The 22,510-nt window shown below is 36.7% G+C and overlaps 3 protein-coding genes and 2 non-coding genes across 15 annotated transcripts in view; 4 read left to right on the top strand and 1 right to left on the bottom strand.

The window, feature by feature from the left end:
* Window positions 1-11,515, bottom strand: part of LOC132705566 (uncharacterized) — a 71,350-nt gene extending 59,835 nt beyond the window's left edge. Inside the window, exons 1-2 of the mRNA XM_060676219.1 lie at window positions 10,481-11,515; window positions 10,369-10,411 (exon numbers count right to left, since the gene is read on the bottom strand). Of these exons, the coding sequence (XP_060532202.1) occupies window positions 10,369-10,411; window positions 10,481-11,261 (824 nt within the window). The 5' untranslated portion in view covers window positions 11,262-11,515. The remainder of the gene's footprint in view (window positions 1-10,368; window positions 10,412-10,480) is intronic.
* On the top strand, window positions 515-586 carry Trnat-cgu (transfer RNA threonine (anticodon CGU)). The gene has a single exon. It is a non-coding gene; the product is annotated as a tRNA-Thr (tRNA).
* On the top strand, window positions 4,952-5,023 carry Trnat-cgu (transfer RNA threonine (anticodon CGU)). The gene has a single exon. It is a non-coding gene; the product is annotated as a tRNA-Thr (tRNA).
* Window positions 11,516-11,627: 112 nt separating the features above from the next.
* On the top strand, window positions 11,628-12,271 carry LOC132705570 (mitochondrial import inner membrane translocase subunit Tim9). The gene is made up of 3 exons (XM_060676222.1): window positions 11,628-11,773; window positions 11,825-11,920; window positions 11,977-12,271. Exons 1-3 carry the CDS (start codon window positions 11,711-11,713, stop codon window positions 12,100-12,102), a joined length of 285 nt encoding a protein of 94 aa, XP_060532205.1. The 5' UTR covers window positions 11,628-11,710; the 3' UTR covers window positions 12,103-12,271.
* Window positions 12,272-13,047: 776 nt separating this feature from the next.
* Window positions 13,048-22,510, top strand: part of LOC132705731 (homeodomain-interacting protein kinase 2) — a 35,400-nt gene continuing 25,937 nt past the window's right edge. For 6 of the 11 annotated variants that reach the window (XM_060676557.1, XM_060676556.1, XM_060676551.1 and 3 more), the window contains exons 1-5: window positions 13,048-13,326; window positions 14,479-14,760; window positions 16,338-16,524; window positions 18,693-19,117; window positions 21,370-21,960. In XM_060676557.1, the coding sequence (XP_060532540.1) occupies window positions 14,491-14,760; window positions 16,338-16,524; window positions 18,693-19,117; window positions 21,370-21,960 (1,473 nt within the window). In that variant the 5' untranslated portion in view covers window positions 13,048-13,326; window positions 14,479-14,490. Of the gene's footprint in view, window positions 13,327-14,478; window positions 14,761-16,337; window positions 16,525-18,692; window positions 19,118-21,369; window positions 21,961-22,510 lie in introns of those variants that run through there. The other 5 variants (XM_060676561.1, XM_060676559.1, XM_060676552.1 and 2 more) reach the window with 3 other exon arrangements.

Here is a 22,510-nt window from a genome sequence, read left to right as displayed (position 1 = left end):
AATACGAAAACAAACAAATAATTTTAAGTCGTTAACATATTCTTAAAGTATAGACATTTGACCATGGATGCTGAAAATTTCATGAATTTATCTCTTACGGTTGATTTTTAATCAATTTTTTAATTAAAAGTGTTCGTTCGTTGGGGGATCAATTTTCCATTATAAGTAATTATAAAATATATATATATATATATATATATATATATATATATATATATATATAGATTAATTTTTATGATCAAGTGGTAAATGGGGGGGGGGGTCCACTTGACGTAATCTGACTCATTTATAACCCTATAACTGTAATTAAAAAAATCTATTACTACCTGTTTTTATATATAAGTGGAATCTAGTTTATAGCTTTCTAGAGCGCAAAGAGCCCGCGTTTTTATATATTTTACATATTCGTTGATGTATTATAACGAAATGAATAGAATTACAACGTAAAAAGTACACGCGTTTACTGACTATGATTCGGTTTAAATGCAGCATTACCGCACGGTATGACATGCAAGCCTCTTTAGCTCAGTGGTAGAGCACTGGTCTCGTAAACCAGGGGTCGTGAGTTCAAACCTCACAGGAGGCAGCGCATTTTTTTCTTCGGTTCGGTCATTTTTTTTTACGGTTATGAAATCGATATTGCATACAGGTTCTGGGATACGTAAGAAACAGAATACGATTTTTTGTAAGTTATAAAAAGTACGACAAATAAAATAAACTCTCGACATTTTATCTTACAGATATTGATACGCCAAATTCAAATCAAAAGAATATAAACGAAAAAACTTAAATCAAATTGAAAAAAGTCATCCGTCCTGTCAGACAACGAGCTTAAATATACGGGGTGTTTCGCATTTGATCGTTCTGAAAATTTGATTAGTTCCATGAGCGGCGATCTGAAATATGCTGCGGCGTTGTCGCTTCTACGAAAAAGTAGCAAAGACATTGAAACTTTAAATGTGACGCCAGATTTATTATCGCTGTTTCCGATCCGCAATAATTTATGATTGTTTTTGAATAATACAATCCTATACATCTCTTCATCGGTTTCCGAAAAAATAATTATTTTCTTCATTTTTCCGACCAAAACATAGTTCCAATTAAATTTTCATTACTACGACACTGGAGCCAGTAGAAAGTTAAAATTTTCGACGCAGCTTAGGGACGTACTATACATTATTTTTTAATATTATACAGGGTTGGTTAAAACTAATGAGATACAAAAATGACGAAAAGTGTATAAAAGTTGCGGTTTACGCGACGCCATAGATTCAAGATGCCGTCCGCAAAATTATCACGGCCTTCTTGGTTTTTGAGATACCGGGTGAAATCTAAAACTATCGATTTTCGGATCATCCCCGTATCGCCCTTGCTTTTTAAGTTATCGACGAGTTTGAAATGCGTTTTTATAGTATTTTTTGAGTAGAATCCAGTGGCGTCGTTTGTTTTTTAGTTGCTTTAACCGTTTACTAATTATGAAGCAAATACATATATTTTTTAAGGGAACACCATATATATTCTTTTTTACATTAATTGGGAATCATTTAAACTTTTCAGATATTAGAATAAAGTTGTTTTGAAAATGAAGCTCAAATTTTTTTTTTCACATTTATTATCCAAGTAAACAATTATTAACACACAAGAAACTAAATACAGTCGAAACTCTATAGAACAAAATTGAAGGGACTGCTTTCTTTTTTTCATTATAAAGAGTTTATAGGCACTTCAAAAATAACAATACCCGTATGTGTTCCGTAATATTTAATTATTTTATATAGATACTTTAACACCTATTTATGAACATTTAATGTTTCAAATAATCGGTCTTTTTTTTTGAATTTTTTTTGTATGGCAATACGCATATCTCGTACTTTGACTTGTATTTTCACCATTTCTCTTCAAAGCTTGCCTGACGCAGAAGGAATCCAAAAGTTTTGTAAAAAGTATTACAGTAACCTGTGCAAGTTAAATTTAAAAAAAAAAACTACATTTTGTTTTTTCGTTTACCTCGACATATCTACAAGCAAAAAAGTTTCAGCCAAGTAAAATGTTATCAAAATAAATTGAACGTACGGTACATATAGCGTTCCTGACAAAAGAGAAGCAATTTTTTTTTCTTTAAAGCCGACCTGAGATATATGTAGACGTCAACCAGAATACAACGCTCGTTGTCCCACTTATCGCGTTCGATCCTCTTCAATCGTTTGCGAGGTTCGTTTGAAACCGGTCTAGGGGCACGGAGGATCGATTTTTAGACTCCGTAAACACAAAGGGTCGGAAGGGTCGGATCTTCGTGCGGCATCGATTTAGTAGACGGCTGCGCCGCGAGGCGGCGCACAATCGCGGTCGATTAAACTGAGAGTGTGTGGCGGGCACTTTCGGGACAAACTGTTGCGTAAAACTTCGGAAAGGAACCCCCCCCCCCCCCAGCAAGTTGACATTAAATTTATTTTTTTCACGCGAGGCGAGGTCAAAACTAACTGTGAAGATAGCTTAAACCATGTTTTCAAAAGTTAATTACTTATTGAAAAAATAAATAAGAACTAAAAGTGTCTTTATCAAATGTAATATTTACAAACTACCTGCCACTATATATAATGAAAAAAGACAATAAAACTTTAATTATAGAATTTAAGTTTAATAAGTGTATAACAGAACCCAAAAAGTTATATTTAAAAATAGTAGTGTCTGATACTGTCGACACAATGTATGGAGTGCCGCAAGGAACTGTACCTGGGCCTCTATTATTCCTATTGCATATTAATGACATAGTTAAAGTATTTAACGATAGCAAAATTGAATTATTTGCAGATGATACAATGTTATATATAGTTGGTAGTGACATAGATCAGATGAAACGTAGTATTAACAGTGATTTGATCCGAATACATGAATGGCTATGTAAACACAAATGTAATGCTAACACGTCAAAGTCTAAAATTGAAAAAAAAAAAACAAAAATTGAGTACTGGTAATATAGAAAACATAAAAATTGAAATAAATAATGACATGCTGATTATTTAATGAGAAAATTTTCACAGAAAGTTGGATTTATAAGTAGAATAGGCCATAGTCTTGTGATAATTTCAATAACTTTAAAACTATGTTGAGGAAATACGAGAACAGCGCCAAAATTTCCAGGCCTGAATATGAAAGAAACAAAGTAGAGTAACAATTTTTTATTATTTTTCAACATAATCCCCCTCAACTTCCCTTTAAAAAAATATTCTTTTGGTTTGTCTGCAAAATGATCTAAAACAGCCTCTTTTAACTCAACTTCGTCGTTAAACCGCCGTCCACGTAAGTCCTTTTTCAAATATCCAAACCAATAATAATCGCTGGGGGCCATATCTGGACTGTAGGGAGAATGATCTTTCTGTTGGAATCCACACTCTAAAATGGCAGCTTGTGCAACACTAGCAGTATGGACAGGTGCATTATGGTGCAAAAGACGCACGCCTCTGGTCAGTTTTCTTCGACGTTGTACACGTATGCAGTCTCGCAATTTATGTAATAATGTTGCGTAATATTTACCATTGACAGTGGTATTAGTTTCTTTAAAATCTATCAAAAAAATTCCTTCACAACCCCAAATGATCGTGGCCATCACCTTTTTTGTTGACTGGCAGACTCTGAATTTTCTTGGAGGTGCTTCACCCTTACGACGCCACTTCATTGATTCTTTTTTCGATAGAAGGTCCTAATAGGGAACCATAGTTTCATCTCCAGTCACAATAGTTTCTATCACAGGCTTGGGTTCCGACCCACAAAGTTCCAAAAAAGGCCGAGCACACTCGACACGGCGTTGATTTTCAATATCCGAAAGGTATTTAGGAACCCATCTTGCCCTAACCTTATGCTTACCTAAATGATCATGCAGGATTCGACGAACACTTATATTAGAAAGATTAGTAATATCTGACATTTATCTTCCGTTATGACCTCCACTGGTCGACCAATTCTTGAATCATCTTTAAGGGATTCCTCCCTATTCCAAAAACGTTTTGCATATTCCTTCACTACAGAATACGAAGGAGAACTTTGGCCGTACACGCCATCCAGCCTTTCTTCAACAATTTTAGGTGCTAACCCTTCTTTTATCAAAAACTTTATGACTGCTCTATAATCAATTTGCGCTATTTGCGACATTTTTTAGGACACGTCTTGTTTAAAATGCTGTCAATAAAAAACTGACGCAAGACTTCAATTTTTTTTTCGCAGCCCACTAAGATCTATATTTAAAATAAGACAAAGTTTTATCGTGATACTGGAGCTGCATCTATGTCAGGCCGGGAAATTTTGGCGCTAACCTCGTATGTGTTGTCTAGATTTTAAGTATCACTGTTTCATCTTAATTTTGCCTATATGTTTATTTCTGGTTATAGTTATGTTGTTTGTCGGTTTTGTTTGTTCATCCATTTTGTAAAACTTTGTAAACAATTGTTTTTGTATGTAGCATCCCAAGCTAATAAAGAAATATTATTATTATTGTTATTATGGAGAGGTATTTAAATCTAACTGATCGTTAAAAAATACATTTGAATGTCTCATTTTGTTAATGTTAATGGCTTCCTATAAATTTAATTTTCTACTTTTTGTGGCTGTATGTAAAATATCAAAATTGTCGTCAACAACACAATAGGAAAATTTAAAAAAAAAACAAAACGAAATGTCCAAAATGTCAAAAATCAGGTGTCTACAGGTTGAAATGCCGATCTTATCCTACACTTTATTTTGGACAAACAGATAGATCCTTCAAGAAACGCATTAACGAACATAAAAGAGCGTTTGAAAACAATAGTCTAGATTCTAATTATGCTACACACTTAAACACAGAAAATACATTTTCCGAGCGTTGTCCTAGTGCCAAGGTATTAAATAGCGATATATGCAAAGATATAAAATAAGCATTACCGCTAGGAGGAATTTGATAACGCAAAGGCCTGTACAGGCCTCTTTAGCTCAGTGGTAGAGCACTGGTCTCGTAAACCAGGGGTCGTGAGTTCAAACCTCACAGGAGGCAAAAGTAACTTTTGCAATATAAACCTCGAAAAAAAAAAAATCAAAATGACGCCGTAGTTTGTTTTCAATATTTTTCTTTTTTTTTGCAAAAAATACTCAGTCCCAGTTTAAAATGGATCAACACTTGATTACCGAAGAAAAATATTTGAAAATGAAATTGAAAAAAAATGTTTCTCAGCTTTAAAATTGTTTTGGTTAGTTGTGGTAGGTTTTGGGTAGTTTTGGATAGTTTTGATTAGTTGCGATACAGCAAACAACATTAAACAAAAAAGATTTTAATTTTTCTCAGCTGTAAAACAGTTTTCATTAGTTTTGGTTAGCATTAAACAAAAGAAATTATAGTTTTTCTCAATTTTAAACTAGTTTTGGTTCGTTTTGATTAGTTGCGGAGATACAGCAAACAGCATTAAACAAAAGAGAATTTAATCTTCCTCAGCTTTAAAATAGTTTTGGTTAGTTCTGGTTAGTTTTGATTAGTTACAGCAAACAGCATTAAACAAGAGAGAATTTAATTTTTCTCAGCTTTAAAATAGTTTTGGTTAGTCTTGGTTAGTTCTGGTAAGTTTTGCGTAGTTTTGGTTTGTTTTGGTTAGTTTTGATTAGTTGCAGAGGTACATCAAACAGCATTAAACAAAAAAGATTTTAATTTTTCTCAGCTGTAAAACAGTTTTCATTAGTTTTGGTTAGCATTAAACAAAAGAAATTATAGTTTTTCTCAATTTTAAACTAGTTTTGGTTCGTTTTGATTAGTTGCGGAGATACAGCAAACAGCATTAAACAAAAGAGAATTTAATCTTCCTCAGCTTTAAAATAGTTTTGGTTAGTTCTGGTTAGTTTTGATTAGTTACAGCAAACAGCATTAAACAAGAGAGAATTTAATTTTTCTCAGCTTTAAATTAGTTTTGGTTAGTCTTGGTTAGTTCTGGTAAGTTTTGCGTAGTTTTGGTTTGTTTTGGTTAGTTTTGATTAGTTGCAGAGGTACATCAAACAGCATTAAACAAAAAAGAATTTAATTTTTCTCCGCTTTAAAATAGTTTCGGTTAGTTTTTGGTAGTTTAGTTACAAAACAGATTTTAATGTTTCTCAGCTTTAAAAGAGTATTCACATTAAATATAATTAGAAAAAATTGTAAAATCCGAGTTATGCCCCCTGGCGGCCATTTCGGAAATTCGACTTGGCCAATGAACTTTCTCGTTCAATCTTCTAAGACCGTATACTTTTCCAACGTTCCAAGACCGATGTATACGACACCGTGTTCGTTGTTGAATTCTACCGCGATGTTGCCAACGTTAATGGGAAAAAATAGAATTTCTGAGCGTGCAAAGCAGTACGGTGTTGACGCTAAACCGGCGAGGGTGCACGGTAGGGAGGTGGGGAGGAGAAGCGGGATCGGAATTTCCCGGGAAAAATACCGCGCAGAAGCGACCAAGCTGCATCGATCGACGCGAAATAAATTATAGTCGCGGACATGACCCACGCAATATTTTAATTCACCAAAGGTTATACTACATCCGCGTCGCGTTTTTATTACAAGGAAAAATGGCGACGGGAAATTCGATACGAGAAAATGCGTTAGTCCGTTCGACCAGAAATATAGTGCTTTTACAACAGAACCCGTGATTAACTTTGTCTACTGTTCATTACTCCAAAACCGCATTCCCTTATAGAACGCCCTACCGAGCAGACCCTTACCCGTAACCAGTCCAGCACTGTCCTACCTACACTAACGAGCGGGATATAAGCATACTTTTTATAAAACTTCTGAATTCGTCCTGCGTCGGTTTTTGTTGACTCGAAATAGCAAACGTTTCGCCAATCATCCTATGGACTGAAACTGGCTCGCATTTTACTCTGTATGGTCTGTTCATAGATATAAGAAAGTGACCAATTGCTTTTGAATGGGATTATCTAAATTTCCGCCATTTAAATTCAGGTAAAATTGTGGTCCGTAATAGAATATAATTTTATATTTACCTGAGTTTAATATTCTTTGGTTTGGTATACTACTTAGTTTAAGTTTATTAGTAATCATTCTTACTTCGTGTGTAATACAGCGTGTGTTGAATCGTGTGGGACTTATGCAAAATATGTGCGAGTCTAGTGTATCTCAGGACATGCTCCCTATTCAGACTAAGGAAGTTATAAACAATGTTTATTTGACTCTCATTGAACGTGGTGCCGGCATGCAAGCATCATTAGAAGAAACGGTCACGTTGACGAAAATTCCAACATCAACTGTATGGAAAATTGTGAATAATCCCATTTCAGCGTGGAAAAAAAGAAGCGATGCTGACATTTTCTCGAGTGTAGATGAAAGTGATCCAGATATAATACGGCGTAAAATTTACCAGTTATACGAGGAACAAAGCGTGCTTATATTAGATATCTTATTTAGGAGGCTTGAAAAAGATGAAACCTGTGTTAAATGTGGCAGAACTACCTTATGGAAGTGTATTCAACACAGGGGTTTTAGATTTAAAAAAATTGACAAAAGGGAAGTTTTAATGGAATCTTTTAGAATTCGGAAATGGCTACTGGAATATCTAGAAAAAAATAGGATTTACGGAGAACAACAAAGGCCAATTATTTACTTGGAAAGGGGTTGGGTTGACTCAACTGATAAGTGTAAAACAAACGCGCCATCAAAAAGAGGTAAAAGAATAACTATTTTGCATGCTGGCTCTAAAGATTCCAAATGGACTTTCTCTGTCTGCGAAAAAAAAAAGAGAAAAAGACACCACCGCTGATTTATTTGAAAGTTGGTTTAAAAACAAACTAGTTCCAAACAGTCCTCCTAGTAGTCTCTTTGTAATGGACAATGCAAGTTATCACAGTACACAGCTGACTGAAAGCCCTTCCTCATGTGACACAAAAGCAACAATCCAAAACTACATGTATAATAACGACATTTTCAAGAGGATTATACCAAAAAGCAATTAATTGAGGTTCTACAAAGCTTGAACCTACAAAAGGAATACGTCTGTGATAATTATGCAAAAAACAGTTTTAAGGTTTCCACCACTGTATATTTAATCAAATGCAACATGTTTGGCACCAACTGAAATCTGCCATTCGATGTAACAATGTTTTTCCCCGTGTTAGTTGGGCAAATTCTGTTAAACATATAGAAAAAGCAGAACAATCGTATATCCATATTGCAAACAATATAGAACAAATAATAATTAGAACAGGCGACGATAGCGATAGCGATACTGATATATTATGTGAATAATTTTAAGTAATTTAAGTAAATACATACATAAATAAATAAAAATTGTTTAGTACCTTACATTTATTGTAAAATTGTAAACATTCAAAACAATTTGTTTAGCATCCGAAGACAAATGGATCCGTTTTTTATTTGCTGAGGTAGTTCGTTTTCTAAATTGTCATTAGGTTCGCCTACCATCTCCAATTTATCTTCAAATTCTACGTTGTTTTCGTGTCTTCTTCAAACAGGGGAACATCTGCTTCATTCAGCGGTCTCCACATTTTAAAGTGTTAAAAAAAACGTTTAATTGCAAGATTCTAATAAATATTTCTTCGTTCCTTATTTACCGCTAATATAATCTATAATTGTTGTTTACAAATCGAAGAACTATGTAGAAAACACAAAAATACAAGAAAAAGACTGTTGTGAATCGACAGGCATACGAAACAAAAAAATACTTAAAACGTCAAAGCAATAAATGCACTATATTTTTGGTCGTACTGTACTGGCATTTTTATCCGTTAGTTTTTATTTAGTTAGTTTTTATAGCTAAACTAAAATAAACAATTCAAAATCGTTTTCAAATATATGTGGGAACCCAAACATTTCACACCCTGTTGCATTAGTATATACTCCGTTTTTACCTCAATCGTCCAATGTTTTCGGATTTATGACCATTTTTATTCTTCAAAACCGCGCTTCATATTTCTATAGTAAGTAGTAACCTGTAAGCTGTATATATCAATTATTTATTTATAAAAAGTTAGAAGCAACGAGCTATAATTTACCTAGATTAAACATGTTTCGATGCCTACGATACTGTATCCAAAGGACAGGTTGACTTTGTTCAAAACTGTCCGAAAAAAACACTTTCAAATAAAGAAAAACGCATCACTATAACACACGCTGGGTCTGACGACGGATTTATCCCAAACTGCATGCTGTTGTCATGATTATTATTATCAAAACTTCCATAAAGATGAGACAGACTATACATTATAAATCATTGTTTCATTATCGTAAACCAGCAAATCATCACAGGAAACTCTTTTATCGATGACTTCCCGTCTGAGAATAGTTTCCCATGCCGCCGTACGATGGCGCTGTTTGCGCGTTTCCAGGCACTTTATAACCTTAAAATTATGTTGAACTATGATAGTGGCCGATAGAAATAAAGAAGAAGAAGAACCTTAAAATTCTGCCTTTTTTAATTTGGTCACCCTCTATCATTTCGTAGCGCTTCGCATCGGTTCCGTTTCTCATGGGAAATGTGAGGCCTTCGTTGCGTGAGAGGTTTCGCACAGGGGCACAAAGCTCTCGTCGAAAACGCGATGAAAAAAAAAAAGACGAGGGTCGACGACATCCATCGCACGTATTTTAGGTACTGGAAATGCGTTTTGCGTGGGTGGTCGCGCGACATTAATGACCGGTCACGGTAAAGGAACAAACATAATGGCTACGTCCGCCATGTTGTCTGGTAGGATTTCGCCTATGCGGAACCGGGTGAATATTTTTTTCTCGGCTTTTTTGTTCAACCTCAACTCGGGTTAATTTTTTTTACGATTTTACTAACAATGCTCTGTTTAGTTGAATGTGATGTGATCCTAGTCAGTAAACTCACCTCTTTACGTTTTTCAAACTACAACAAGAAAATAGAGATATCAAAAATGCATACGAACTACTACATGTCAAAAAAATTATTTATTTTATTTATTAATATTAAATCCACGTTCTTCAGATTATAAGAAAATAGAGATATAAAAAATGTGTATCGGTATAAAATGTCGGTCGCAGCTCTAAATAATCATATCGAACGGGGAAAAAAACTATAAACAACTGAATTGGTCTGGTTTTTCCATCGGATCAGAAACAAATGAGGCAGATATCGGCAAAAAGATTGGAAAAAATGAATCGCAAATAATAAACCAAAAATCCAACCAGCACGTAATATTTTTCGAATAGGTCCAACTTACCTGCGCTTTTGTATAAAAGGCATACTTACGCTGATAACAAAAAAAAAACACCAACCACTTACTAAGATGTCGTCCAAACGCGCCAAATCCATGGCGAATTATGAACCCGACACCTCCGCCATAATTCGCATAATTTTATAAAAATAGAATAAAACGACTTACCCCTTGCTTAATGGTTCCGAGATGGTTCCCAACGACTCCACCTCTGAAAATGCGGTCACCACATGAGTTCCGACGTGGAAATTATACATGGTACATGGTAAACCGTAAATACCTGATTCGGTAACCCCCTCCGTCGATGTTTCCTCAAATTCTGCATTCGATCTGGGTGCGTCGCGGCCCCATTTCGAATTCGGGGCTCCATTCGTCGGCGACCTTTTCCTACTCACCGTCTGCTCGCTATGCAGGTTATAAACGTGGTAGCTACCGAATTTCTTGTACTCGGCTATTTCAGTTTTCAACTCGGTTATCAGTATCTGCCTCTGCAAGTTGTTTCGGTCCTTGGTCTGATAAATTTCGTCCCTCAGACCCTTCACTTTGGCATCTTCGAAATCGACCCGGTCTCTTTTCGAGCCGTCCTTTTTGTAGTTGAGTATTTCCTCCTTCAGATGGTTCAAATTCACCCGGTTTTTGAGCAACGCCGGATCCGTACCGGACAAAAACCGCGGGCTCGACGCTGCCGGTTGTTCATTAACTCTAAGAAATGGTTGTTTGGCGGGCGAAGATCTTGCCCGCTTTTTTTGTACGTTGCGCGCAACTTGGGCCTCGTTTGATGAGGAAGAGTGGTTCACGAACTGCTTGACAGTTTTAAATCGATCTTTCCGGGTACTTGGCTCCCTGATATTCGTCGAATGCGGCCTGTCGGCACATTTTTTCGTTTTGACTCCGTATAACTTCGGAGCCGGTTTCGCACAAATATCTCGGAGGTCGAAGTCGTTGTTTACGAGCGGGATTTCCGACAATTTACTGACTTTGGGCTCGAAATGTTTAACGACCTGCCAAGCGCCGCTTCCAGCTTTGGCCTTTTGCACCGACTTGGAAGTTTTGTTTGTCATCTTTAGAAGAATTCGAGGTTATGGAAATCCGCCGGGCTAAATTTCACACGCGTGTTCCTATGCCGGTACCTGATGTTCAACGGGAATCGATTTCACCATAATGGGCAATAATTAAATTGCTTTTTCGTTTTATTTAAATAACACTCCCGCGTTTGGGCACCAATCACCAACACAATTATAAGTTTGTAAACAAACGAGCCATCTGTCGGCAAATAGATGAAAGTTCGAATAATCCCTGTCTTAAAATATTTTATCGGGTGGAAAATACAAAATATTTATTATTTTACGAACCGGACTGTATCCTGATACGGTTTTTTTACTTGAAATAAGCTGATGTATTGCAATTTTAATTTTAGTCACGGACCTACAAAACTTCGTCACGGATCACGGAGCATTTTTCGAAGATTGAGGTTAGGGGTTATATTTGACTTTAATTCGCTCCAAATAAAATGACCGTACCGTTGCCTGCGGGCGCGGGGTTGGAAAATATCGACGGGGAACAAATCAAAACCGTAAGTGCACCCCTGCCATCGGAACCCTGCACTTCGTAACGAGATTTTTAGTTTAAGGACTTCCTCATTTCTTACAATAAACTAACGGAAATGTGTTTTCTCGATTGCGTCTCCGATTTCACCTCGAGGACTATCAAAGGCAGGGAGGTAAAAATCGATTCGGTTTCGGTTAGTCTGAGGTTTATTGGTTTCTACGTTTTCAGGATAAGTGTGCCCTAAATTGCATGGAGAAGTTTCTCAAAGTGAATCAGAGGATATCGCAACGATTCCAGGAGTTTCAAGTATTGGCCAACGAAAACGCAATGGCAGCCCTGCAGAAATCCGGTTGAATGTTAGAAGCAATAGTTTAATTCTTACTGATAAATTGATTTGATAACAAATAAATTTAACACAAATTAAATTCGATTAATTTTCCAGCTTCGAAATCGGTTTTATGTTAAAGAACATTATACCATTACTTTCGAAATTACTTACAAAGGTAATAATTAATATATTATCACACTCCATTAAGTATCCCAATCTGATGGGTCATATATAAATAAACAATCCTCTTGAGTGACGCAGCTTTTGAATTTAACCGTACCATAACCATATTTCAAAAAAATTATTACCAACCACTTGATTCAATAACTGTCCCAAGTAGTAATAGAAAGTTCACCAAAACCAAGGGATAACAACAAATATCGAATGATTTTTAGATATGCAACCAACATCGCTAGCACATTCTAACGTGAGTTTTAATTTGTTGACGCACGTAAACTTAGGGGTTTCCTAAATAAATAATTGTAATGATAATTAAATTAGTTAATTATGAAGTGACGTAATATTCTCCTCGGAAGCTGTCTCCCTTGCCGTCCGTGTTCTGTGGTTCAAGTTGACACCCACCAGCCTACTTGTTGCGTTTTGGGCGTATCGAATTTGAACGGTATTTCATGGATTTCTTGAAATTTATTGCGCAACATTACCCAGAGATACCTAATTAGGTCGTATTTTGGTAAACATCCAATGGTAAAATCTGCTGGGCGACGTACCCGAACTGAATCAAAACGAAAGCTAAAAATAAGTTTAATGAGATTCGATTTTGGCCCCGATTTCTGTTTCGCGTACGGAAAGCGAAGCAAATAAAGCGAGAGGAAACGAGGCTGGCTCGCACAACGCGCGAGCGAGGCGGCAATAGTCCAATTCACTACCAACGTTTTTCCGATCCGACCTGCGGTGTAAACGTCCGCGCCCCTGGCGGCGATATCGCGAACTAATTAAACGAAATACGTAGAATTGTGGCGGACGTGTGTGGCGAACGAATAACGAAGTAACAAAAACGGGTAAATAATGCTTAATTCGGGAAATTGCGCGTCGCGTGTTGGCGCCCCAAACCTCGGCTAGTTCGTTCGCTTCGAAATTATGTGCGCGAAATCGAGGGAAACTTTAATAAATAGTTTGTAAACATACGGATACACGTCGGGTTCCTCAAAGATGGCTGGACTTTGAGAAAATCATTGTCTGCGGATCAGCATGCGAGTGAATCGTTTCAAGGGAGGAAGGAGGTTAGACAGGTACGGTTTCAATTAAAAATGTGGCGGTGTCGAGGGCGAAAGCGGAAACTGGCGACGTTAAACCCCCAGAACGTCGACATTTTGTGTGCCAATCTGTTTACCGTAGACGGTCGCTTACGTGGGAAGGTCGTTCTTTGATAACGTAATTTCTTAGCTGGGGTTTTTGTTTCTACTTCGGTATCGGAACAGGAGGCCGGCTTAAAATCGGAAATAGCCATTTAAAACGTCTCTAGACGTAAGAGTAGATTAAAGACGTCGCTTTCCAAATTAGGCATGGAATATATTCGGGGGCCGTGAAGTCAAATTGGTCAATAACCTACAAATTTGCTTGTACGTGTTTATTCTGTTGTTTTGCGTGTTTTAAGACACGATTGTCTTTAAAAAGTCCGAGTTTTACGGGTTTTAATGGGTTCTTTAAGTAATCCAAACGATCACTTTCATATTTATTTAATCAAAATCTACCAGACATAATGTATGAAGAAGAATTTTAAAGCGATAGATAACGATATCTCAAAGAAGACGTGAGGTTTTCTATTATTTTTTTAGTTGCCGTGCTTCTTTGTATTAAATAACTTGTGGTCTCCGGGTATTTTTAGAGATCTATGACATTAAGCGACGTTGTGTCTCGCGTTTTTCGTCTTATAACTGTGTCAAATATTTAAAATAATAATCGAATCGGCAACAGAAATATTAACCTGGCAATTCAACTTGGCCGAGTGATTCTTGTAGTCGTGGCCATAGAAGTAAAGAAGAAAAAACAATATAACCAATGTAACATACTTTGAGGTATCTAAAAGTCCACCAAAACTCTTCTGCCGTAAGATTTTTGAAAAAAAAACGCGAGGTGTACTACAGGTAATCATGTTTTGCTTTTTTTTCGATAAACTAAAATAAAAGTAAGCAGTAAATAGATCAACTGTCCAAATGCTGACAGTATAGAAAATGTCGTTCACCAATTTCACAAAAGTAGTTTTTGTTGAATAGTGGGATTACGTCATCCAACTGAGGTAACGTATTTTTGTAAATTGAAGGAGGAATAAAATTAATTATAATTTATTACCCCATGTGTGTGTACGTCGGTTTGAATTTTGGAATAAAACGGCAAAAAAAATGTTTCCCGGTACGGTTTTGGAGGGATTTTCGCTGTTCCAGGGAACGCATGACATGTTCATCCAATCCCAGCAGTTCGCCAAAAGTAGCAGCGGCAACATCGCAGTGCAACCGAAAAAACGCAAAGCGGACCATATTTTCGGCGATTGTGGCGACATCTCTTACGGAGGTCTCGGCGAATTCGCAGTGACCGAGTCGCGCAACCCGCAAAACACCAGTTCTGTCGCCGCCGCAGGCGGTCATGTTAGTCCAAAGGGGCAACAGTCCGTCGTGTGTACATCGACAGCTAAACTTTTAGACACGTACCAACGCTGTGGCCAGAAGGTTCGTTAACGGGCTAAATAATTCATGTGAGAAAGATTTTGGGGCGCCTGTCTCAACGAATTTAAACCTTGTTCGTCAGTGGACTAAGTAATTCATATAACAGAGGGATCGGGCACCTTTTCAACGACTTTAAACCTTGTTCGTTAATGTGCCATGTAATTCATACAAGAGAGTTTAGAGCACCTTTTTCAACGACTTTAAACCTTGTTCGTTAATAAGAGACAATTTAGGGCGCCTTTTTCAACGTCCTTCTACCTTGTTCGTTAAGGTACTGAGTAATTCATATATGCGAGGTTTTAGGGCACCTTTTTCAATGACTTTAAACCTTGTTTGTTAATAAGAGAAAATTTAGGGCGCCTTTCTCAACGACCTTAATTTAAACTTTGTTGATAAGAGAGAATTTATTTATTCATTAATGTGCTAAGTAATTCATACAAGAGAGTTTAGAGCACCTTTTTCAACGACTTTAAACCCTGTTAATCAATAATAGAGAATTTAGGGTGTCCTTTTCAATTTACATATTGTTTGCTAATGAACTAGGTAATTCATATGAGATTTTAGGGCACCTTTTTCAGCACTTTTCAACCTTGTTCGTAATAAGTAATTCATATAAGAGAGATTTTTAGGGCACCTTTTTCAATGACTTTAAACCTTGTTCGTTAATAAGAGAAAATTTAGGGTGCCTTTCTCAACCAGCTTAATTTAAACATTCTTAACAAGAGAGAATTTAAGGCACCCTTTTCAAAATATTGTTCTTTAACTTACTAAATAAATCATATAAGATTTTAGGGCACCTTTTTCAACGACTTTAAAGCTTTTCCGTTAATAAGAGAGTTTAGGGTGCCTTTCTCAACGACTTTAATTTAAACCTTGTTTGTTAATCAGAGAGAATTTAGGGCGCTGTTTTCAACGACATTAAATCTTATTCGCTAAGTAAGTAATTCATCTAAGATGTTTTTGAATCTTGAACCTTGTTTGTTAATAGGGTATCTTTTTCAATTACGTTAAACCTTGTAAGTTTAGGGCACTTTAGGTCTTGTTTGTTTTGTTTAAAACTAAGTAATCCATATAAGGGATTGCTGAGTGCGCTTTTTTCAACGACTTGTGTCGTAGTTGCTAAAAAAATATTAATTTTAATTGAGGTTAAGTTGCAAGAGAAACTTAATTCTGATATCCAAAATTTAGACAAGTTTTGCCATAATTCATAATTTAAAACAAAAAAATTGAAAACCATGTTTTTTGAGTTCAAAGAAAACGTCCTATCTCACGCACAGTTCGTCGAAACGTAAAAAATTCTCGAAAACTCCACACCATAAATCCAATTGGTCATTTAGGCGGCACTAAATAATAAATATGAAATAATAGTGGACGGTGGCCCATATGTACAGCACCAATTTTCGTATGTACGGAAATTTGTGCAAGCCATAGCCACTATACTAAAGGTTTTTTTCTGTCTCTGTATGAGTCTTTAAGAAGGGTTTTTCCCAGGCCTCTAGGTATCGCTTTCTGACGTAATCGAAAGTGTTTTTTTTTTTCATCTGAAAATTCGAAGTATTAGGCGTCGTTATCCGTTCCAGCGTAAGACTTGGTCACCAAAAGGTAATGGTGACATCGGCTGCGGCGACAAGAGCTGTCCCACGGTCGTCACCACACAAAACTGTACCACAAATTTCGTCGTTCCTTCGTCCAGCGTCACGACGGCCCATAGCAAAGTCACAGCGGCTCAGGGGGCGACTAACCCCCAGCCGCAAGGTAAGAAAAAATGTAATAACGATTTTATTTTTATTTTTAAGTTAAGACGAGGTCCCATCGCGAGAAACTAGGTTATTTATAAAGATATAAAGACAATTGTGGGTTAAATTGAGATACCAAACGAAATAGACCCATGCCAAACGTTTTCGTCTGTTCTCTGTACCTGGCGTATGTTCTCCGTAACGGACTGTAGTCGACTATTTTCGATTTTAGCCACAAAACGAATTAAGTGCCCGAAATTTCGAACTATCGGACTGAAATTTAATTACGGAATTATAATTTAGTCAAAAATGTACACGAAAACCAGAGGATTGCAATTTTTCAAAAAAAAAATGTATGTGTAAATGGGGCGATGCGACAGATCCTTTTTTCTGGTTGATTGTTGTGATATATCTGAAGTATTTTTCTTGATTGATCAAGTAAAATTGTGATAGGTGGTACTCTCTCACTAACCAAAATTGATCTGTGGTCCCTGCCTTGGTGCCTGCTTACTGCTACTAGCTACTGCTACTTAATCTAGGAAAATCACACAAAATCAATGGCTTTCTGATTATTAAATTAAATTAAATTTAAATTGAAATTGAAAATTCATTTAGATGAAGTTTTGATGAGTTATTGCACTTGGTATAAAATTATTATTTTTTTTTTATGACAAGAATTTTTTTTTATTTTTACCCGATGCGTGTAAAAAAAAGAAAAAAAAGAAAACACGACAATATCTTAGTATTTCGTTCTAATCGTTGTCTACCATCTTCAAGTGAATTTTATTTGCCATGTATATAAGTTTAGGCGCTATTTACATAAAAACGGGAATGGCATTGGACCGCGAGTTTACGTCTATTTAAGTCTATGCCCATAATGCTTTCTGAATAGCCATTTTTCTCGTCTCCTTATTTTTCCAATAATCGGTAGAGTAAAAATAATTTTGCTTACTATGTTACGGTTCTGGACGTTTTTCGACAACGAATTATTTTTGTTCTACTAAATATTTTTCGAAGTGAAGACTTGTTTTTTCAAAACGACCATCAATTCTCGAAGACAACGTACAGCGGTCAGTGCCTGCCTTTTCTCGAATATTTGCTTTATATTTAATTTTAATTTAATTTAATTTTGCACCTCATATATAGATTTGAGTTGTTCAAACCTATTAACAAATTCTCAACAGTTCCATTTGAACCCTCCTCTGCCAAACAGGTCCTACATGTGGCACTTTTGATCTTGAATGGTAGAACGGACCTTGACTGCCTCAGTTCTTCAATGAATCGAGCTTCTAGCAGTCTGCGCAGCTGCTTAGGAGATGAATTTCAGTTGCTTCCTCTGCTAAACACATCCTATATGTGGTACATTCGATCTTGAAGGGTAGAAGAACCCTCGAGTGTTTCAGTTCCTCAATGAATCGAGCCCCTAGTAGTCTCGCAGCTGCTTAGGAGATGAATTTCAGTTGCTTCCTCTGCTAAACACATCCTACATGTGGCACTTTCGATCTTGAAGGGTAGATGGACCCTCGAGTGTTTCAGTTCTTCGTTGAATCGAGGCCTTAGTAGTCCTGCAGCTGCTTAGGAGCTGAATTTGAGTTACCTCCTTTGCGAAACAGATCCTACATTTGGCACTTTTGATCTTGATGGTAGAAGGACCCTTAACTGCCTCAGTTCTTCAATGGATCGAGCTTCTAGCATTCTGCGGAGCTGTTTAGGAGATGAATTTGAGTTACCTCCTCTGCTAAACACGTCCTATATGTGGCACTTTCTATCTTGAATCGAGCCCGTAGTAGTCTGCGCAGCTGTTTAGGTGACGAATTGGAGTTGTCATCTCTTCTAAACACAACACAACATGTGCTGTCGACCATCTGTGATATGAAGGTGCCTTCTTAGATAGCAGCGTCCTTTTAGAAGTTTTACCAGCGTTCTGAGACTGACATCTGTAATGCCGAGAGAACTGCCTCAGGAGCTTCTTCTGTTTCTCATTTGATTGGCATCAATGTCCACATGAGCGATTCAAGTGGCAACTCCAAGCCTAGCTGTTTAGGTTCAATAATAGCGCAATTAATCTCTGCCTGGAGTATACCGAGGCGTCTTGGTTTCCTTCTGAGGCAGTTGTTGGTGTATAAAGTCCGTGCTCCCTTCGAAGATAATCTTCGTTACATTGCGAGAAGAAAAAAGAAAACGGAGGTCCTTTTCCAGGCTCCGGGAGCGGAGCAGACGGCGACTACCAGCTCGTCCAACACGAAGTGCTCTACTCGATGACCAATCAGTACGAAGTTTTGGAGTTTCTCGGCAGGGGAACCTTCGGTCAGGTGGTCAAGTGCTGGAAGAAAGGAACCAATGAGATTGTGGCGATCAAAATTCTCAAAAATCACCCGTCGTACGCGCGACAGGGCCAGATCGAAGTGAGCATCCTGTCGAGGCTGAGCCAGGAGAATGCGGACGAATTTAATTTTGTGCGGGCGTACGAGTGCTTCCCGCACAAGACGCACACGTGTCTCGTATTCGAAATGCTCGAGCAGAATCTGTACGATTTCCTCAAGCAGAACAAGTTTAGTCCCCTACCGCTCAAATACATCAGGCCGATTTTACAACAGGTCCTGACGGCGTTGCTAAAACTTAAGGTAGGTAGCCATTTATTTATTTGCCTTGATCGCCTAAAATGAGCAATTTCCGCTCATTAGTCTTGCTCAAAAGTGCTGGAATGCCGTCAAAATGAAAATATCGGTTTTAGTTTACTTATTCCGAAAAACAAATCAGAATTTCTCAGGAACAAGTCACAATTTTTTTAAATTAAAATTTTTGAGAAACAAGTCAAAATTTCGGACATAAGTAAGAATTTCTGAGAAGCAAGTCAAAATTTCAGATTGAGCTATCAGAATTTCAGATAACCGTGTTAGAATTTTTGAGAAACAATTCAGAATTTGGGACAGAAGTAAGAATTTGTGAAAAGCAAGTCAAAATTTCAGATTGAGCTATCAGAATTTCATGTAAACGTGTTAGAATTTCTGAGAAACAATTCAGAATTTGGGACATAAGTAAGAATTTCTGTCACAAGTTAGCATTTCTGACAAACATGTCAGAATTTCTGAGGAACAGTTCTCAATTTCGGACTTAAGTAAGATTTTCTGAGAAATAAGTCAGAATTTTTGAGAAACATGTCATCATTTCTGAGAAACAATTCGGAATTTCAGACATAAGTAAGAATTTCTGTCACAAGTTAGCGTTTCTGAGAAACAAGTTTCAATTTCGGACGTAAATCCGAATTTCGGATATAGGATTTTCTGAGACACAAGTTAGATTTTCTATTATAAGTCGGAATTTCTGTGAAGCGTGGGAAAATCTCTTTAAGTCAACATTTCTGAGAAATGTGTCAGAATTTCTGAGGAACAAGTCAAAATTTCGGACATACGTAAGAATTTCTGAGAAACAAGTTGGAATTTCAGATAGACTTGAATTTTAGATAAACTTGTCAGAATTTCTGAGAAACACTTCAAAATCCCTGATTTAAATCAACGTAAGGAAATATATACCTAGTTAAAAGTGTAGTAGTACAAAAATTTTCCGTATACTCTGTATATACATGTCTTATCTTTAGGAGTTGTTAAAACCTCAAAGGGGTGGTCTAACCATTTCTTATTTTCCTCTACAAACCGTGACAGGATTTGGTCCACTTCCAATATAATTTTGCCCAAAAATGTTTGATCTTTTCTATCCCCAAATATAAATTAAAGTATTGGCCAATTGAACTGTGAACTTGGACTTTTAAAAAATATATAGAATGAAAATTTGTGTTTTGTCAATAATTTGTCGATATTTTCGAAAAATTTTATTAGAAATAGATTCTTGATCCTTAAAACCCCTCTGTGTAACAATAACCTCAATTTTCCATGGGCGGGAAGGAGCTTTGAGGTATCTACGGATAAACCTTTACCTTAAATAAAAATTTCAACTTTTCCGATTAAAAAAAAATATACAGTGTAAATATAGCTAAAAAAATAGCTTTTATCGATAAATTGGCGGTAATTTATCGATATTTTCAAAAAACTATATTAAAACACACCCCCTGTGCAAAATTTTATCCACTTTCAAATAATAATGCCCGATTTCCATTTTTAGTAACTAAACTAACTTTTCGTTTTAAAAAAAATTCAACTCTCCCGAACTAACATGGGGTTTTTCAAGAAATATATTTATTGAAATCGTAGGTAAAAATAATTTTATCGATAGTTTATCGATATTTTGAAAATAATTAACTTAAAAATAGAATCTCGATCTCTCAGATTTCCATTTAAACTGAGTGGAAGTGCTCCTCTCTTTGAGAAATCTGTGGATATACTCTATATTAAACTCTATAAGAATTTCTATATATAAATAAACAAAATAAATAAAAATTGCTGTTGATATCGGTAGCGGATCGTAGCAGATAAATGTTATATTTTCGTGATCGTAATACTCCAGCAATTATATTGAGATTATTGGTAAAGCGAAACCTGTCGAATATCAAATTTTGTAAATACAAAAACTTAGACGTTGATATATTTTTACCCAATTTGTTCGTTTTATTATTATATTTCTGATAAAACGACGACTTGTTTGTGCAAAAATTTCAAAAAACCATTAATCAGTATTAGGCAATCGTATATAATAAAAATATTTATCAAAGTCAACATTTTATATTAGGTTTTTTTTTTATTTGCTTTTTATCGGAATTTCATTTAAATAGTAGTAAAATTTGCAAATTGTAGCCAAAATTTAACGCACCAAGATATCTATCGCTCAAAATAACAGTAAAACGATAACAAATGGACTTCTTTCTAAATAATTGCTTGAATTTAATTCTAAAAATAGAAAGATTTTTTTTCCGTTATTTCAGCAATTGGGTTTGATCCACGCGGACCTGAAACCGGAAAACATAATGCTCGTCGACCCGGTAAGGCAGCCCTACCGGGTCAAGGTAATCGATTTCGGTTCGGCCAGTCACGTGAGCAAGGCGGTGTGCAACACTTACCTCCAATCGAGATACTATCGGGCACCCGAGATCATCCTCGGGTTGCCGTTTTGCGAGGCAATCGACATGTGGTCGCTGGGTTGCGTGGTCGCCGAGTTATTCCTCGGGTGGCCCTTGTATCCAGGTTCGTCCGAGTACGACCAAATACGATACATAAGTCAGACGCAGGGCCTGCCGACCGAGCACATGCTCAACAACGCGTCGAAAACGACCAAGTTCTTCTATCGGGACATGGACAGCACGTATCCGTTTTGGCGACTGAAAACGCCCGAAGAACACGAGGCGGAAACGAGCATCAAATCGAAGGAGGCGCGCAAGTACATCTTCAATTGTTTGGACGATATCGGACAGGTCAACGTGCCCACCGATCTGGAAGGCGGGCAGCTTTTGGCGGAGAAGGTGGACCGGAAGGAGTTCATCGATCTGCTGAAAAGGATGCTCACCATGGACCAGGTAGCAATATCTATTTCGTTAACGGCCGCGTATTTCCATAAGAGTGTAACGTACGCTGATTCGTGTTTATCTATAACAACAGCCGAGACACACATATACACCGACGTCGACGCCCTCAATCGTTCCAAGATCCGTCTCGCTACCTCGCGTCGATAATTTATCGATATTTGCAAAAAAGAAATAAATTAGACATAGATCCTCGGCCCTTAAAAATCCCCACCGTGCAAAATTATATCCATTTTGGCCTATTGAACTGAGGGGGTGGGCGAAATATTCGACATATATAAAAATTAGTAAAAATTTTAACTTTTCTGAAGCAACGTGGGGATTTTAGAAAACCACAAAATGAAAATCTTGATAAATAAACGAGTTTTATCTATAAATTGTCGATAATTTGTCGTGCCCCCCACCCCCCCCCCCCCCCTCGCGCCGCATTGTAAAATGCTATCCGCTTTCTAAAAATACCCTCAAATTTCCGTTTGAACTGAGACCTTGGACTTTTAAAAAATATATAGAGTGAAAATATGTGATTTTGTCAATAATTTGTCGATAT

This window comes from Cylas formicarius, unplaced genomic scaffold, assembly GCF_029955315.1.
Source record: "Cylas formicarius isolate icCylForm1 unplaced genomic scaffold, icCylForm1.1 PGA_scaffold_7__23_contigs__length_41026272, whole genome shotgun sequence".
Lineage (NCBI taxonomy): Eukaryota > Metazoa > Arthropoda > Insecta > Coleoptera > Brentidae > Cylas > Cylas formicarius.
The sequence above is the reverse complement of the archived record's forward strand: the minus strand, read 5'-3'. Positions and strand labels throughout refer to the sequence as shown.